We start from the raw sequence: 16,231 nt of genomic DNA, 5'->3' as shown, positions 1-16,231 counted from the left end.
AAGAGTATTAAATGAGAAACATAAGAATAAACAATTGAACTCAATTTGTGTCGAGAAAACGGGCTGCTTAGCACAGTCAGCGCTTCTGTGTCTTCTTCTTTCTTTTTTCGTTAGCCGAGAAGTATCTACACCTACTAGAGCTCAAGAGTTCGTGGCAGACGCCCACGCAGAGTGAAGCTTACCCTATTAATTTGCCGGAGAAAACGTTTTCACCACCATCACCACTCTAATGACTTTGACTAATGACTAATGACTAATATGATCGTACCTGAGAAGACGCTTTTAGACACTGTATGCACTACTACACATTTTAATTCTATTTTATTTTACATCTGACTCTATTCGCTCTATTACGTTTGTCCTTTTACCTGTGCACGATAGCAAACCGGATGTCTGCCTGCTTAAAATTTCTCCCTTCCCTCGTTCTTCTCTCTGTCTTTTCTGGGAAGCAAATACTTCGTTCATTGTATTTGTTTTGTCATGCTACCACCATATTCGCGGCCTATCCCCGACAGTGGGTTTGTGTCATTAAATAAGGCATCATCATCATCATCCCATTTTTTGCTTGGTATCAGTGTGTAAATCCTTGGTAATTTTCTCGCTGTCGGCACGTGCCATGACAAACAGAAGCAACGAAGAAGAAGAGGAAAAATTTAAGCCGTCGCAGCGCTCCCGGAGGCTTGGCTCCGGTGCCGGGTTGAACCGAGTCATGACTGGCGCCGGCCAAAAACCGTGAGTCGTTTCTCGACACTCGCTCAGCCGGTCCTCGCACAGTCATGAGCAGTTCCAAGCCCGCCGGAGGCCCTCTGATCCGGCTGGAGAGGGGTGGGGGTTCCGTCGACGACAGCTACCAGGAGCTCGCGGTTCGCTTCCAGAGTCCCAACAAGTCGGTCAGCTACGACAGCTTCGGAAGCCCCCGCGCTCCCGTCTCCTACAGGGCCGTCGTGGGACCGTACGGCGCCAGCGTGAGCGCGTCCATCGACGATGGCGACAAGGACGCCGAACTCAACGTCGTGGAGGAGTGCAAGGGACACACGCTTTTGGACGACATGGGAGTCAAGGTATGGCAGCCGTGATGTAGTACACGCCAGCCCCGCGCGGTCGCCCATTGGTCATAACGCTGTGGCTGCTGAGTGCGGGGCCTCGGGATCGATTTCCCACTGCGATGGCCGCATGCCGATGAGAGGTGAATTAAAAAGAAGTCGTGTACTTATATTTAAATTCCCTTTAAAGAGCACCCAACGGGCGACACTAAAGTGGATCCCTCAGCTAAGCGTATTTAATAGTTCCAGCGTTGCTTTGCGACCTAAGTCCTAGGAATCAATGGATCAATTTTTGTGAGTGTGATTCCGGCTTTCATTTAGTGCGGATGCCCTACTTTGCAAACTATGGTCATCCCAGCGTTGTCACTGTCATTGTGCTCTAGAGCCTTGAGACTCTTTTGACTTCATGAAAACCTACCCACCAGTAAAACAATCGATCAAATAATCGGTCGGTCTCTCACTCGACGAATGATTCGAGCATAAAATGATTGACTCAGAAACTCACTCAAATGTTTCAGATTCGCAACAAGCAGCCCACGATTCGGCTCGTGTCCCGCTGCCGCGGAATGCCGTACGGGACCCAGGCTGGAGTCATTGTCGACCCGACTGAAGACTACGAGGAAGAGGACGACGACTTGGTCGAACTGTCCCTCAGTGCGCCACCGGGCATCCGCGTGATCGGACGGTGCACCGACCACAGCGGCAGCTCCTACTCGTACCGCGAAGAGCAAATCGGTGTGCCGCCCGCTGTTGGCCGCAGCGGCCTCTGCCGCGACCACATTGCCAGTCGCGGTGGCATGGGAGGCCGTGTCCAAGAGTACTCGGGCAGCTCCCAACGCAGTGGAGGCCTCCCGGCCATCGCGCATGTCATAGGCGAGTGCAGGCACTTTGCAGACATGTCTGAGACCGAGCTGTCGTACGAGGACGACTACCAGACGTGTAGGATGTGTGTACAGCTGCCAGGTGGTAGAGCGCGAGCTGGCGCCCCCGCTGGGGGTGCAGGTGGAGGCCCGGTTACTCCGAGGTTGGCGCGCAAGTCGTCCATGGTTCACATATACGCGGGTGACCTGGAGGGCGACGTCTCCAAAAGCCAGCACCGGGAGAAAAAGCTGTGCGAGATGAAGACCCGCTACGTCAGCAAAAAGCCTCCATCGGGACCACCACAGGCAGCCTCTTACAGGGAGAGGGAAAATCGATCTAGGGCGCCATACAAGGTGCCCTCTCTGTCCGGAATGAAGCTTCGCTCGAGGACTGTCTCGCAGCCTGCTTCGAAGACGCAGTCGCGCCCTTCTTCAAGCCCATCGCGGAGTCCTTCGAGACGATCATCAAGGCAGTCTTTTAGACCAGCGTCCACTTCACCGTCCCAGGCCGGTTCGCGCTCTCCATCCATGGCGACCAGTGCCAAGCTGGAGATGGAGGACGTCTCCTGGGACTCTTCAGGGTCGTCCAGCATCGAGGTCCACGTGAGCAAGCAGTGGGATGGCAGCCACCGCGACAAAGGTGACACCGTGCGCGAGAAGAGGAGCGCCGGCCACGGTATGTCGAAGAAGCCCGTTGCTCCGACGCCTCCACCGGAGATGCGTTACGCGATGCAGGCCAAGCTGACGACGAGCAAGAATTCCCTCGAAATCGGCAAGCGGAAAAGTGGCGAGAGGGTGGGTGGTGCTCTGCTGCGTTCCTCGCCCACCTCGGCCGAAATGGTGATGCGAGCCGCCTGGGAACAGTACTACCGCGAGTACGATAGGTACAAAGCAGAGATGGCCGAATGGGAGACCGTGCAGCGAAAGATGCGAAAGCAGCTCGCCCGCTTCATGACAGGTCCCACCAAACCACCGGCACCACCTCCGGGAATTCAGGACACCACACCGAGGACGTCGAAGACCGCCCTGGCGCTCGCCGCTGACCCGAACAGTACCAGCCTGAGCATCGGCGGCGCCAATCAGCCTCCAAATGCCGACGAAGGAATGCACATCAGAATCGGCCTGCCGGGAAGAATGGTCAAGAGGAACCGGAGCAGGAGCTTCAGCGCAGGCCGGCCAATCGAAGACGCTCCACCTTGCGTCCAGGCTATGTACGCTAATCCGGGACCTTTCGGGCCACCTGGGGTGTTCGGCTCGCAGCCTTCGGCCGGAGGTCCGCCTCCTCGTTTCGGGCAGCCTCAGCAGCAACATTTCTCGCCGTTCGGGCGACCACCCGGCCCGCCCTTCGGCCCATTCGGCCGCCCTCCACCGCCGATGCTGATGCCGCCGTCTCAGTTCGGACCACCCGGTCCCTTCGGACCGCAGCAAGAGCTTGCTGGAATGGGACCGCCACGTCGCTCCGGGTCTCGCATACAGCTGAACTTCATGTGAATCACGCATCCGCGGCGAGGACTGCTTCCATTTTGCGCGCCGTAAGATTGCAGCCTGAGATGGGCTCGCTGTGCAATTACCGCACGCAGCAACCGGAGCGCAAAGGCAAATGCTTTCAGAATTAAAAATCCTAGACTACATACGGGAGGCGATCGCCTGGTCACTTTGCTTACCTGTGTAGCACTAAGCAGTGCTTGTAAAAGAAAAAAACGAGCAAACATTGGTTGTTTTTTCGATACATTGGTGGTGGAGATACCTTCGAGTTCTTCGTATTCTTTTCCCATATTTACGCAGTGATGTATGCATTCACATGCTCAACCGCTGGTTCATTTGCTTGTTAAGCATATTGAAGAACACGAGCAGTTCATTCTATAACGCTAAATTCTGATGCGGTGAAGTTACCAAATCAAGAAAAGCAACGGCATTTCTCTGGACGCCACAGATAAGCAGTATAGCAGAGCTGTATATCGTGGCAAGGCGAACAAGCGTACTTACTGTTCTCCTGTTTATTAGCTGAAATTACGCATGACACAATTACTTTGCAGTACACCTTTTTATTTTACGTGAAGATTACTTAGGATGTTAAATGCGTAAGCATTTCTGTGCCTACCCATAGAGAAATTTGTCCGTCACGCAAGGCAATGAACAGCTCATGCCCCCGTAAGCAATGGCTCATACCCTCGCAAGCAAGCAATGACTCATACTCACCTAAGGAAGAGGCTACAAGCGCTCAGCAAAGGGAAGCGAACAGTGCATACATTCATTGGAATCACCCATACAACGCACAGAACAGCATACGTTTCAGTAACGAACTCGAAACAAGCACCCGAACCACCCATAAAGCACTGCATAAACCCCTCAGCAAAGCTAGTGGTGGTTCTGCAATAGTTTCGCTAAACTAACCTTAGTCAAGCTTAATTAAACCCAAAGGTTATGGGTTCGACTCCCACAAAAAGTCGAGGATGCGAGCGCCTTAATTACCGGTATCTTAATTAAATGTGGCTAATTTATTCACCTTAATTAACACCAATGGTCATAGGGTCCAGTACCGTAATGAAGTCTCTAAAAAAACCTGCCTTATTACATTCGCTATCGGAGATGATAAGGCAGGTTTAATACTGATAAATACTGATAAAGGTTTACACTGGGCGGATCAAGTTCCATAACATTGATAACATTGATGGCACCGGGCTGCCTGGAGATGAGCAAGTGGCACAATGCTTGCGCATACGTAGACAACTCCCAAAGGAGTTTCTGCGTGAATTTTTAAGTAAACATCGTAATGGTCACGAATCGAGAGGGTCATCATGGAATTATAAAAATATTGTTTTCGTTCGAGTTGTATCCATGGCAGCAAATTTTTCTTTTAAACCAAGTAAGATGAGCCGTCCAAAAAACTGCTTCAGCTTTAGTAGCATTCATCTACCTTTCTTAAGTGCACATACAATCTCTCTGAAGAAAATAAAAATCAGGTATGTCATTTCAGGAAAACCATGACCACACGCTTACTATTCTTAGCACACGAGAGTTGCGGTACTGAATATATCGGATAACGCCTGTCTGGGACGCCGACAGCGACGATACATATAATACCGCTCACTCTTTCGTTTATTTGAAAGTTATCTTTCTCTAGAATCATCCGAGACACTTATTGATTTTGCTATTTTGCGTCTTCCGAGCTGGACCAAATATCAACGTAGTAAAAGCTGCGAAAACTGGACTGAGTGGTGTTGAAAGTTTCGAGAGCTGTAAAGTCGCTTCTTTTCTTTTTTTCTTCACCGGAGAAGCTTCCGTAACTCGCGGCGACCTTTTCTTTTTTTTGCTTTTTTTGCACGAGAAAACCGAGCACGAGAGACTTGTTTTACGACGTAACAGCCGCGGTATGGCAAGCGCAGTAGTTATTTTGGCAATCTTGTCGTTCCTCCGCCAGCTTCCTCCACGCACAGAAACTTCCCGAAAAGTTCTGCCGCAACGTCCCCCTGTCGTCGTGTCTTTTCTTTCATTTCGCTCCCCCGCCAACACGCAACCTCTGTACGCCTCAGCCAAAACGACTTTCGGAATCTTGTGCACGTAGTAGGAGAGAGCTTTCCACACTATCTCTCAACACCAAGGCATCCTCTCTTGTTCATATTTATCTTTTGTTATTTTTCTGCGTAATGCACATTTTCTTTTGTCTGTGCCGCAAGTGGAGCAATAAATAAATTTTAAAAAACGTGGTGCTATTAGCAAGAGTGTTCAGTCCAACAGTGTGGTCTATCATGTAATAGGCAATATTAAAGCCTTTTCTGCGAGTAGCAAAGTGATATGCAGTTTGAAATTAGCATTAGTGATGACCGTGTCATTTTACAAACACATATTTATTACTGTAGGGTTGTCGCTACGCAACCCAAGAAAGATTGCAGTATATTAAGTGCCACGTTCTTCCCTCATCTTAGCGGCGGTATTAAGACGACAGCCGTAAGTGGCTCATACCGCCGACGGCCTTGAAAAAAACGCGTCATCCGTTCCAATGGTACAAAGCTATGATCATCAGCAATGACGCATACACCCCTAAGAAAGCAAAACATGCAATGGCTCATCCTTCTCTTAATGCAGAGGCTTCAAGCACTCAGCAAGTGCAGCGTACAGTGCATGCATTCATTGGAATCACGCATACAAAGTACTGAAACGCGGTGTTTAGTCAAGTGGCACAAAACAAAAACAACGTGACCTTCTCAATGACTCATACCCCCGTATGGCATGGTATGGTATGGTATGGTATGGTATGGTATGGTATGGTATGGTGTGGTATGGCAAAACTTTAATGAAGTGCTGCAGATCATGAATCTTCACGAAGCGGGCCGCTCCCACGTGGAAACCGGAAGGCCGAGCCTCTCGGCTGCATCGTGGGCCTGCTGGACAGCCCATAGTTTGTCAGCCAGAAGAGGGCTGCGGAGAACCGCCTCCCATCTGGCCGAGCTGTTATCGATGATAGAGCGGGGCACACCACCAGAGCATGTGGTCTAACGTGGCTATTTCTCCACAATCGCGGCAGGTAGCATTGGTGTAAGCATCCGGACAGATTTCATGTAAGAGCGACGGATTGGGCTACGCATTTGTTTGTAGTAGACGGAGCGTTAATGAATGAGCTTGAGCCGCGGATGAGGGACAAAGTAGGCTCTACGGCTGAGAGAGTAGTGTTTAGTAATCTCGTTGTAGATGGAGAGCGTGTCCCTGTTCTCTGGGGAGTCGGCTTCCGATTGGTCGAGGGTAGCGTGGTGGGCAAGTTTACAAGCAGCCCCGTGAGCCGACTCGTTGAGGTTGGGAGGAGCACCCTTTATCTGACCATGATGTGCGGGAAACCAATAAATGAAGTGGTGCTTGATTTCCTTGCCCCCAAGAAGTCTGAGGTCCTGTTGGAAACGGTGCCTTTTTCAAATGATCTGACTGCAGACTTTGAATCATTATAGATGACATCCCGTGAGGTATCCAGCAAGGCTAGTGCAATAGCCATTTGTTCAGCTTCTTCGGAGTCCCTCGTCCGAACCGAGGCAGCATTGGTGATTCTTTGCCGACTATCGACAGTGATGATGGTGAACGCCCGACGTCCCTTACAAGAAGCGACATTCACAAAGCTGAACCCCGTAAGCAAGCAAGAAATGGAGTGGCTCATACCCCCGTAAGGCTGAGGTTACAAGCGCTGACCGAAGTGAAGCGAACTTTGGGTGAAGCGAATCACCAATACAACACAGAGCACCGCATATGTTTCAATCCCCTGCTTAGAGGATGCAATGTAAAGTCGAAGAGAAACGTCGTTGGCGTGAGTCCGACCTCGCTATACGAGCACCCTAAGCCGCAGCTAAGCTTCGAAAACGAGCCGAAGAAGCCAAACTGCGAAAGCAACAACGCGACGATGCGAGACCGCCCATTACCAAGTATGCAGCAGGCTTTCGCCTTCACGTGGTACAAGAGCGTAAACATGCTTCCGAACTTTTTCTAATAACAGTGAACGTAAAAATTTTATATGCTTATTATTTCTACAACACAGAGGCCGCCGTTTCAGGAAGCCACTTCCAATTCGTTTCAACGACACATTCTCGAAGATTGCTCGTCAGCAATACTAGCTCTTTACAGGTAGGGTGTTTAAGCTCGTATAGGTGACGTTCAAATCCACGCACCTAACGGCGGCTGCATCTGAGTAGCAAACGCATCTCGAAAGCTATGCTTTTTCGAGTTTTGCATGCGCCGGAAGTGATTGTGGAGCCAGAAACACGACACGTTTGCCAGTTGCCAAGTGGCCAAGTTGCCAAGTTTTAGATATCACCTATTAAATATGGTAAAGCAGCGCGAAAGACAAAAATGAAAGGAAGACGCTATATACACAGAGAGTGTCGGCGTGTTTTACGTCTTCCTTACGTTCATGCCTTTTGGTATTCTTGATCATTTCCGATGTCGAGGTAACTAGCCCAAGCTCCTATCCTGTTACGCTTGTAATGTGCACATAATGCTTCGGTGTTACTCAGGAATGTGGTCTCAGATTCTACGCCTACCTTTGCCTGTCGCTTGCCATCAAAGACTAGTACTTGCGTTTTCTCGCCCTCATCCAACCCTGTGAGGATAGGGAGAAATGGGTCACTTGGAATGAAAGGGAATATTAGGTTGTCGGAGTCATAACTGTCTCATGTTAAGAGTTGAATGCTTCCGTGGTTGAACAGGAACCATCAACACTCAGCGTTATCGGTTAGCCTCCATCCCAGCAGTCATCAAGCGTCACGCTACATACCTAGACCAAGCCTGTCGGAAGCCGGTGTATTAAACGAAGAATAGCCTATTGTGGAAACCTGCGACCACGTTCCACTGTGGCGAATTCTTTGCGGCTCACTACACTTGCTTGCCTGGTGGCGGTCTCTGTGTGCGCGGCGATTCACCCATCCTACAAAGCACTAATATTTCATATTGTGGAAATCTCATGAAACGTGAGTACTAGGACCACCAACACTCCTATAAAGTTTGGTATCTTTTTTTGTGTGAACAAAATGCGTGAAACTATAAACTTAGATCGTACGCGTACTTGCTTGCTTTGCTTTGCTTTGTTTTGTCGTCTCTCACCACTAATCTACCCGTATAAGGACCAAGTGCACTTTTCTTTCGGTATAGTGTCTCTTTTCCTGCTCGCGACAACAAGTTTAGACTGCGGATCGAGAATTAGTTTACCTGCTTTTGATGTGAACTCACCGCAGTGACACCGAACTCTTCAACTACAACCCTTTCTTTTAAATGCTTTCTGAGCCCTTATGCTGCAGCCTATATAAGTCCGAATAAAGAGTTGAGAGAAAAGCTAAAGCTCGAAGCAAAGCCTTAAATGTCGACTAAAACTGCGCCACTTTAACAAAGCCGGGTAAATTTCTAACTCATACCACGAATGCTACCCGCGTGCCAAGATTAATGTTCCTTTTTAATCAATTCAAATACCAAACCGACCTGGCCGTTATAAAGTACCTAAACTTCATACCCACACTCGGAAAGCCCAAATTTTTATCAATCACCTACTGTTTACTGCTCTCCCTTTCCTTATTGCCTGAAACATATAGCCCGGTGCAAGATTTTCCACATACTAGCTGCTTTTCACATAGGGCCTTATTGAGCTCCAAATACCTAGCGACACCTCCTTCCCTCAGCGCTGACGTCATACTGGACTGCGGCCTATTGTCCACTATTTGCTTTCCACTCCCTTTTCCATAAACGCGAAAATATGAGCCGAACCTCTAACTCATCCACACGCTCGATATGATATCGCGTCTACGTGGACCACCACATGCATGACGACCAAGACGGCGGCTCTTCGTGCTCACGTCAGACCTCGCCGTGCGCCGTTATACGTACTCCCCGCTAAGGCAGTTCCGGGGTGCGAAGATTGACCCGCGCTAAGAAGGGGAAGAGGGAAAGCCCGTACAGTATAAGATCTCGGTTCGATCGCCGTCCGCAGACGTTGACCCGGAAGAAATTTGGTGGCGCGGTAGCCGTGCCGACGTAATTGCGCTAGAAGGATCGGCTCGCCGAGCTGTGACCACGGGATGGAACAGTCGTTGTCGGGAGAAACCACGTTTGGCCGCGAAACTCTGCGCACAATGAAGGAGAGAGGGGGTGGGAAGGAGTGAAACTTCTCAGCCAAGGACCAACCATCACCCCTCATTGAACATCATTGCATTCGCCGGGTATCCGAAATCAATAAGTGCCCCCCACGCCCGCCTCCCCTTTAGTCTGCCACACGCTGCTCAATCCAGGATTCCATGGGGACCACGCTGAACACTAGTGGTTGCCTCTGCCTCTTAGTCCAAACCACCCAATTTCGTTCCTCGGCACGCTTAATGAATCAGAACACAGTTTCCTGTTTAGAGGGTGCTTTTGTTGCCACAGAGAAGCCGGAGAACGTTTCGATGCAACAGGAAAACAGTCCTCGTATAATATTGGTGGAGGATTAATGTCGGAGCAAACGGCATGTTGTTTGTGTGGTGGTCGTCATGGCAGTGTCTTTGGCAGCGGGGAGTGATCTACTCTATTTATTTGCTGAGGACGCGAGCTCAGGGGGTCTCTGTCTTGTTGCTTTCTGCGAAATGTGTCTGCCGAGCGTGTCTTCATCTCCAAACAATCATAGTTTCACTACAAGGAATGTATCCCAGTAAACACAGAAGCGGTAAGCACGTATTGGTCAGCCATGACTCTCCAGTCGCCTTTTATCAGCGAGAACTATGTAAGCGCAATCAAAGCGTCCTTGGCACACATCAGGTAGCGTTACTAGGATGCTTGATTGTCGACTCCACATCCATTTACCGTGTTGCAATGTGTTTATCAGTGCAACGGTCGCTATAGGGATATAATTCGACCTTTTTGTCGTTTCTGCAGCCAGAAGCAAATAAACGTTGACGTTAGCTTTATTTGGATACATTCAGCGACGTGTGTATTCACAAAAACAGTAGGATGGGGCTCGTGTTATGAAAGTGAAGCTTTGTTTGCCTACGCCTCCCTGGTTTCCTTTCTGCCTGCCTTTTTTTGCCATGTAAAAGCTAGTCAGTCCCGGAGGCAGTGTAATAATAAAGGAATCCGCTGATAGTGTTTGAAATAAAATACAATTGCTAACATCATACGTCTGTTTGCGTAGCAGTTAATCGAAAGAAGTCAAGAAACCTTCGGATAACGTAGATTCGAATAAGTACGTAGAAACTGCCGTATTCGTATAATATCTTTAGTTCGCCTTTTCCACAAGAGCGTGCTTTTCTTACGTTACAGACAACTGAAGTTCTTGCAGCTATGTTATGGTAAACTACTAATAACTGATGGAGAAGCTTCGGCGCACTATGATGAACAACTTACCTTACGTCCGAGGTATACTGAATATCTTACGAACGCCCCCTCTCCCCCCCCCCCCCCGCCTTTCCCGCTCTGTCACACTCGAGTGCTGGCAGCCTTTTTCTCTCATAATCAGGCAAATCGCCATGACTATGTTAACGGGCGCCAAGAAATTGATTGCGGACACAAATATGGTTTGTCGCAGATTACTCAATGCTTTCTTTTTTGCTCCCCGCACTTGGCAAATGCCAATAGACTCTCAATCCGGGAGCCCAAATCAATCTAATGGGAGAAAATGGCTGCACGACCGCGTCTTTACTGCTCTCTTTCTCATGAACGCCTCGGAACAGTTAGAACCACTGAGCCAAGGTCATTAGCGCCGGGGCACGTCGCATTACTTCCGCCCGCAAATCGGCATCCTGCAGCCGGGAGACCTGCCTTGGCTTTCGCATTTAGCCTGCATTTATCTTTGTATTTTTCCGAGTCTACGCTTTACCTAGTGCGTTAGATTAAATCCACAGACCAGTAGGACTTGACATTTCTCTTTCTACATCTGCTCATTTCTTTATACCATGATTACCACCACACACTAACTTAGATTTGCTTTATTTATCCAGGTATAGCGATTCAGTTCGCTGTTATTTGCTTTGATTTTTATCATTAGTGAGTGATTTTGTAAGGCGGAGACACAGAAAGAGGGTCAAGAGAGTATAACTGCGCTGGAAATGAGGCGACCAGTAAAAAAAATTAACTCGCCATCCCGACCCTGCGAAAACGGATGGCCGGCGAAGCTGTTCAAAAACCACTCAAACGCCATCAACGGGCTATGAAATGTTTTATTGTTCTGCCTAGTTTAGCATGACGCCGATGTTGAGCATTAGATTCTGCACTCTTCGACGCTCATTGTATTCCCGCTGCTCTTCCGGAGCATTAACTTTGTGTGGTCTACCCATAGCGGTCTTGCAATGAATGGAATGAGTTGCTAGGAAGGTCTCCCTTTTATATATAAAATTTGGTGGCGTCACTCACTGATTCGTATGCTGCCGTTGCCTCTTTCCCACCGGAGCAGCTTATGTAACTGTAATCTTTACCAGGAAACACACGTGATGAGAAGAAACGTGTCTCGCATTGTTCGCATGCACCTCATCATTCCTCATGGGGTTCTGACGTTTCTTTTGTGATTTTCTTTATTGAAATGAATACTCAGTTGTGTGTTCTATGCCTGATTACAAAGGAGATATGCACTTTCTTTTGGTTCAATCATCCGTATTCGGTATCGGTATTCGCTACATCGGTATTCTGACATGCCAGTGTTCGTCAACGCCTAAGACCAGTGGAATCGTATTGAAAGAAAGCTAGAATGCATTTTAACAGCCTAATTCAGTCCCATCTTGTGCTTATGTTGCTGGCGCCAAAGGCGTGGCTGCTTAAAAGCAAATTCCGGAATACCCTTCAGTGCGACGTCGGTGAAGCGAGCATATCATGGTCTTCGTGAATAAGGATCCCCGTAGAGTGCTCACGTGGCGAAAAGTCTGGTAAGATCTGGTCGCAAGCTATAATCTACGGTTAGTATATTTCGATATATCTTATGGTCTCAGATTCGTCTTATTTCTCTTATCCTTCTACTAAGCATGTGCTAACCGCCCACTGAAGAACACTAAACTTGGCGCTCTTGGGAACTTACTTTCGCGACGAAACGTTACAGGTATAGCTTAGCTCACATGATTAGCCGTAGGACTTGATGGGGTCGTATGCTGTGGTGGCCCTACAAAAAGCAGTTCGACCAGCTGCTACCAAACATCCTTACCAATAGTATTCTCGGTTCATTTTGCTTAGTGTTTAGTTCTCGTTTTGCCTCAACTTCGATATTTGTAAGCTTTCGTAAACAAACACACAGTGATATAGGGACGGGATTTTTGTTTGTGGTGTTATAGAGGTGTAATGCGCAGCTTACTGCACACCGAAATTGTTTATCTATCAGTCACCTTCATCATGTTTATCATCACACACACACACACACACACACACGCACGCACGCACACGCACACGCACACGCACACACACACACACACATACGCACGCGCACACGCACACGCACACGCACACGCACGCGCGCGCGCGCGCGCGCAGAAGACTCACTGGAGGCAACGAATGACTCCGCGCACAAAACCGTGAATATTTCGCACCATTAGAGGGATGTTTCAGCTTCGCCAACCACTCACAGATGTTTTCTTTTTTCTCTTCCAATTTTTGGCTCAAGGTCAATCCTCAACCAAACACTTAAAGAAGGTAATGCGGCAGAGAAAGCTCAAGTATTCAACTTTCTGCTTTCTTTGCTTCCCGAGTAAGGTCGTTTGGGAAGGCATATGGCACACATTTTCAAGAAACCGGGTCTCTGCTCATGCACATCATGATGGCGAAAAGTAAACGCAGATAAAGTAGCGAGAATAAAGATACCAACGACACTTAAAAGCGGCAATAGGTATGAATAAAGGCTGTCGAGAAACCCACCAGAAATTTTTCAACGCCAACTGCGAATGCATCGGACGGCTGGCGGATAAAAATGAAGAAATGTCGAATTCACGCAAAAGAAAGCTAAAGTAGTGAGGCCTGCGAGGACGGTGCGAAGGTGCTCGGCGATCGTCACGAGCCGCCGCACAATCAGTGGAGACCATAAATCCTGCCCGGTTCTGTCGAATTCTCTCGCACTTCTTCAGCCCCTCTTTGGCTTTCCTATCGGTCGCGACGGCTAGAAGCCGCCACTTGAGGCTTGCGGTGGCTCACGCCAGCTGCAGAATGAAAAGAAAATGGGATGCAAACAAGGCCAGCTGGAAAATGCTGTTAGGCGCGGAAGTATTCTCCAACTTTCGCGGAGCTTGTGCTGACGAGGAAGCGGCTGCTTGATACTCGTCTGGCTAAAGCGACGGAAGCGCCTATTCGCAAAAGTGCTTTTTTTGCGTTGTCCTTGTTTTTTTTTTTATCTCCCTCGCTCGTTCGATCCCGTCGTTCACTAGTCGGAAAAGTTTCGGGTGAAACGATGAGTGAGTTCGCTGAACCCTAGATGTTAGTAATAAGGAGGAAGTTCAACTGAGTAATTTTCCCGTTAGGATGGTCCGACGTAGCACGAGAAGAGTCGTCGTGGCTGGCTTTGTAAGGAAAAATTACTGTAACAAAAGCCCTTAAATGTGTTCAGTAAACCAACTTTGCAAACGCTGGCAAGATACCAGTGCCTTCGAGTCAGCTAGCATTCGCTAAAGTGAGATAATCTGCTTCTGTCAATAGCAGTTGCAATAGGTCACTTCGACAACAATAGCCGCTGCTTCCAGTTTTATCGAACTTAATGAACTGCATGCGTTGGAGTGGGGAAGGTTGAACCCCGATAAGCGATGCTTGTTTCAAGCGGAACATCGGTTACTGAAGGGGTCCCTCAGTCCGTCGCTTCCTCAAAGAATTGTGCGCGCTCTTTTCTGCCATCCTCTTGACTCCACCCCTGCTGTGAGACGACTCTGCCGCGGCAAAGGTCGTTCTGCAAGAATGGAGACAATGCGCCCCCTGCCGGTGTTTTTTCTCTATGTGACGTGGAACCCCTCAGAGACAGAGTAAAGCGGCGTGAGTGAAGTAACGAATAGGCTAAGACACGAGCTCATTCTCGCTATCAGCCACAGCTGGCGTTTCGGACCCGGTCCAACACGCATGCGTGTACGCCCGCCCAAACACACGCACACATATACACACGCACGCCCACGCGCAAGGACGTCCGGAACAGGGGCGCCTAGGAATGACAGCGACAGCGGGACGAACACGGCGGAAATGGCTCCCGGGCAAGCGCACGACGTCGACGACTAATTTCCCGTCTATCCGGAGAGAATCTAATCAAATATGGAGGACAGTGTCGGCCTACGAAGCGTACGGCTGTACGACAGAGAGACAGAAACCGGTCTCTTTCTTTTCTTTTCTTTTTCTTTATTCTATTTCTATTCGACGCGCCTTGTCCTTTAGTTGCGAAATTTCCGACCTAGTTGCTCGGCAGTTGCTTCTTGCGCCTTACACGTGGCATTCCCCGCTGTGCGCCTCGGGGCAAACAAATAGTCGTCAGCATTTTGTCGGGATGTTTGAGATTCTAACGTACGGGCCACCACGCCCGGCATGAACGAAATCGAAATGAGCAAAAAGTGCAACGCTGAATGCGTAAGCAGTGAAGATGGCGTACATCGATCACCTGAGACTACGCCTCTGCTTGCCTCAGAAAATTGAAAATAGGCGTTTGAATGCATCCAAGTTGGCATTCAAGTAATTATGGCTCCTGCTTCTGCTACTTTGTGACGTTGCAGTTATCTTGAGTAGACTGTAACGGTTAATGAATCTGTTAGCACAGTGAGCTTTCTGGAGATCATGACTCCACTTCACATCCACCAGAAGTCAATTAAACTAAATGCGAATAAAATGTAGCAATCAAATTATGCACAATTGCTTGAATATTGTACTACTTAAACTAAATTTATCAAATTTTCACCCTGGACTGTTACATGTCGCAGTACTCTTACAACAAATAATTAACTAATTCTTAGACGTCGTCATTCCCTCATTTGTGCACGTCATAACGCTGTCCGCTCGAAGTCGCTATGCGGTTTTATACTACACAAGGCTTTATGCCCACTCAAGGTTGCGATGGATCGATGGAAAGAGCTTGACTGTCACCCAAAATATTGGCAACAACTTGATTTGGGCTTGTTTGTTAATCTTGGGTATAACTTGAAGCAAGCTAGGCGAAGAATATCAGGACAGTAATCGAAAACAAACACAATCGAAGGCGCGCTGAAATGGCGCTAGTCCTGTGTTTCTTTGTTTGTTTGATTTTTCGATTTGTGTCCTTGTCTTATTCGCGCTAGTTCAAGTTACAGTCAAGATATTACTTTTATAAGAAACCATACAACGTGTTTGTTTTCACTCAATGGTTATTCCCTTTGTAATTTAGCTGGGAGTCGCATTTCTTCCCATTACACTTCCGAAACGAATCCATTATTCCTTGCCATTTACCGAGGACGCCGTGTTGCCTACGGCTTGCATCAATTGAAAGAAAGCATGAAGCAATCTTCAATAGTTAGGATAATGCATGACATATAAAACCACAACGCCAGAAATTGGGAAAGGGCCATTACATCTTTGCTTTCTGCTGGCAACGTTTTTATGCCGCCTGGAGCACTGGACCTTTATAGGCAAGGCCACCATGTTTACTTTGACGAAGGTCATGGCCAGCTGGTATCTTTCACGGAAAGACGCTTGCTGCTTCTAGGCGCCTCTGAAGTGTTCTTTGGGGGTTTCTTTAGCGCAAAAGGCGGGCTCTGTTCTTCTCTGCACTGGTGCCGTTTTTTTTACGGCCCGCGACAGTCCTGGAGCCTCTAGTGAATGTGGCACCGCTCGCAAACACATCGAGTTTAACGAGCCCGTCAGGCGCTGAGAAACACCGATGCTGTGCTGCAAACACGGGTTGCGAGCAAGTTGCGACATGCT

General features: G+C 48.5%; 2 protein-coding genes across 2 annotated transcripts in view; one reads left to right on the top strand and one right to left on the bottom strand.

Annotated features, from left to right (window-relative positions):
* Nucleotides 1-16,231, bottom strand: part of LOC135903751 (pyrokinin-1 receptor-like) — a 407,309-nt gene that overhangs the window by 272,336 nt on the left and 118,742 nt on the right. The gene's annotated exons all lie outside the window — the stretch shown is intronic.
* On the top strand, nucleotides 618-3,541 carry LOC139049733 (uncharacterized). The gene is made up of 2 exons (XM_070525525.1): nucleotides 618-1,061; nucleotides 1,562-3,541. Exons 1-2 carry the CDS (start codon nucleotides 777-779, stop codon nucleotides 3,392-3,394), a joined length of 2,118 nt encoding a protein of 705 aa, XP_070381626.1. The 5' UTR covers nucleotides 618-776; the 3' UTR covers nucleotides 3,395-3,541.

The sequence above is a fragment of the Dermacentor albipictus genome, chromosome 9 (assembly GCF_038994185.2).
Source record: "Dermacentor albipictus isolate Rhodes 1998 colony chromosome 9, USDA_Dalb.pri_finalv2, whole genome shotgun sequence".
Taxonomy (NCBI): Eukaryota; Metazoa; Arthropoda; class Arachnida; order Ixodida; family Ixodidae; genus Dermacentor; species Dermacentor albipictus.
This window is presented reverse-complemented; position numbering and strand designations above follow the sequence as displayed.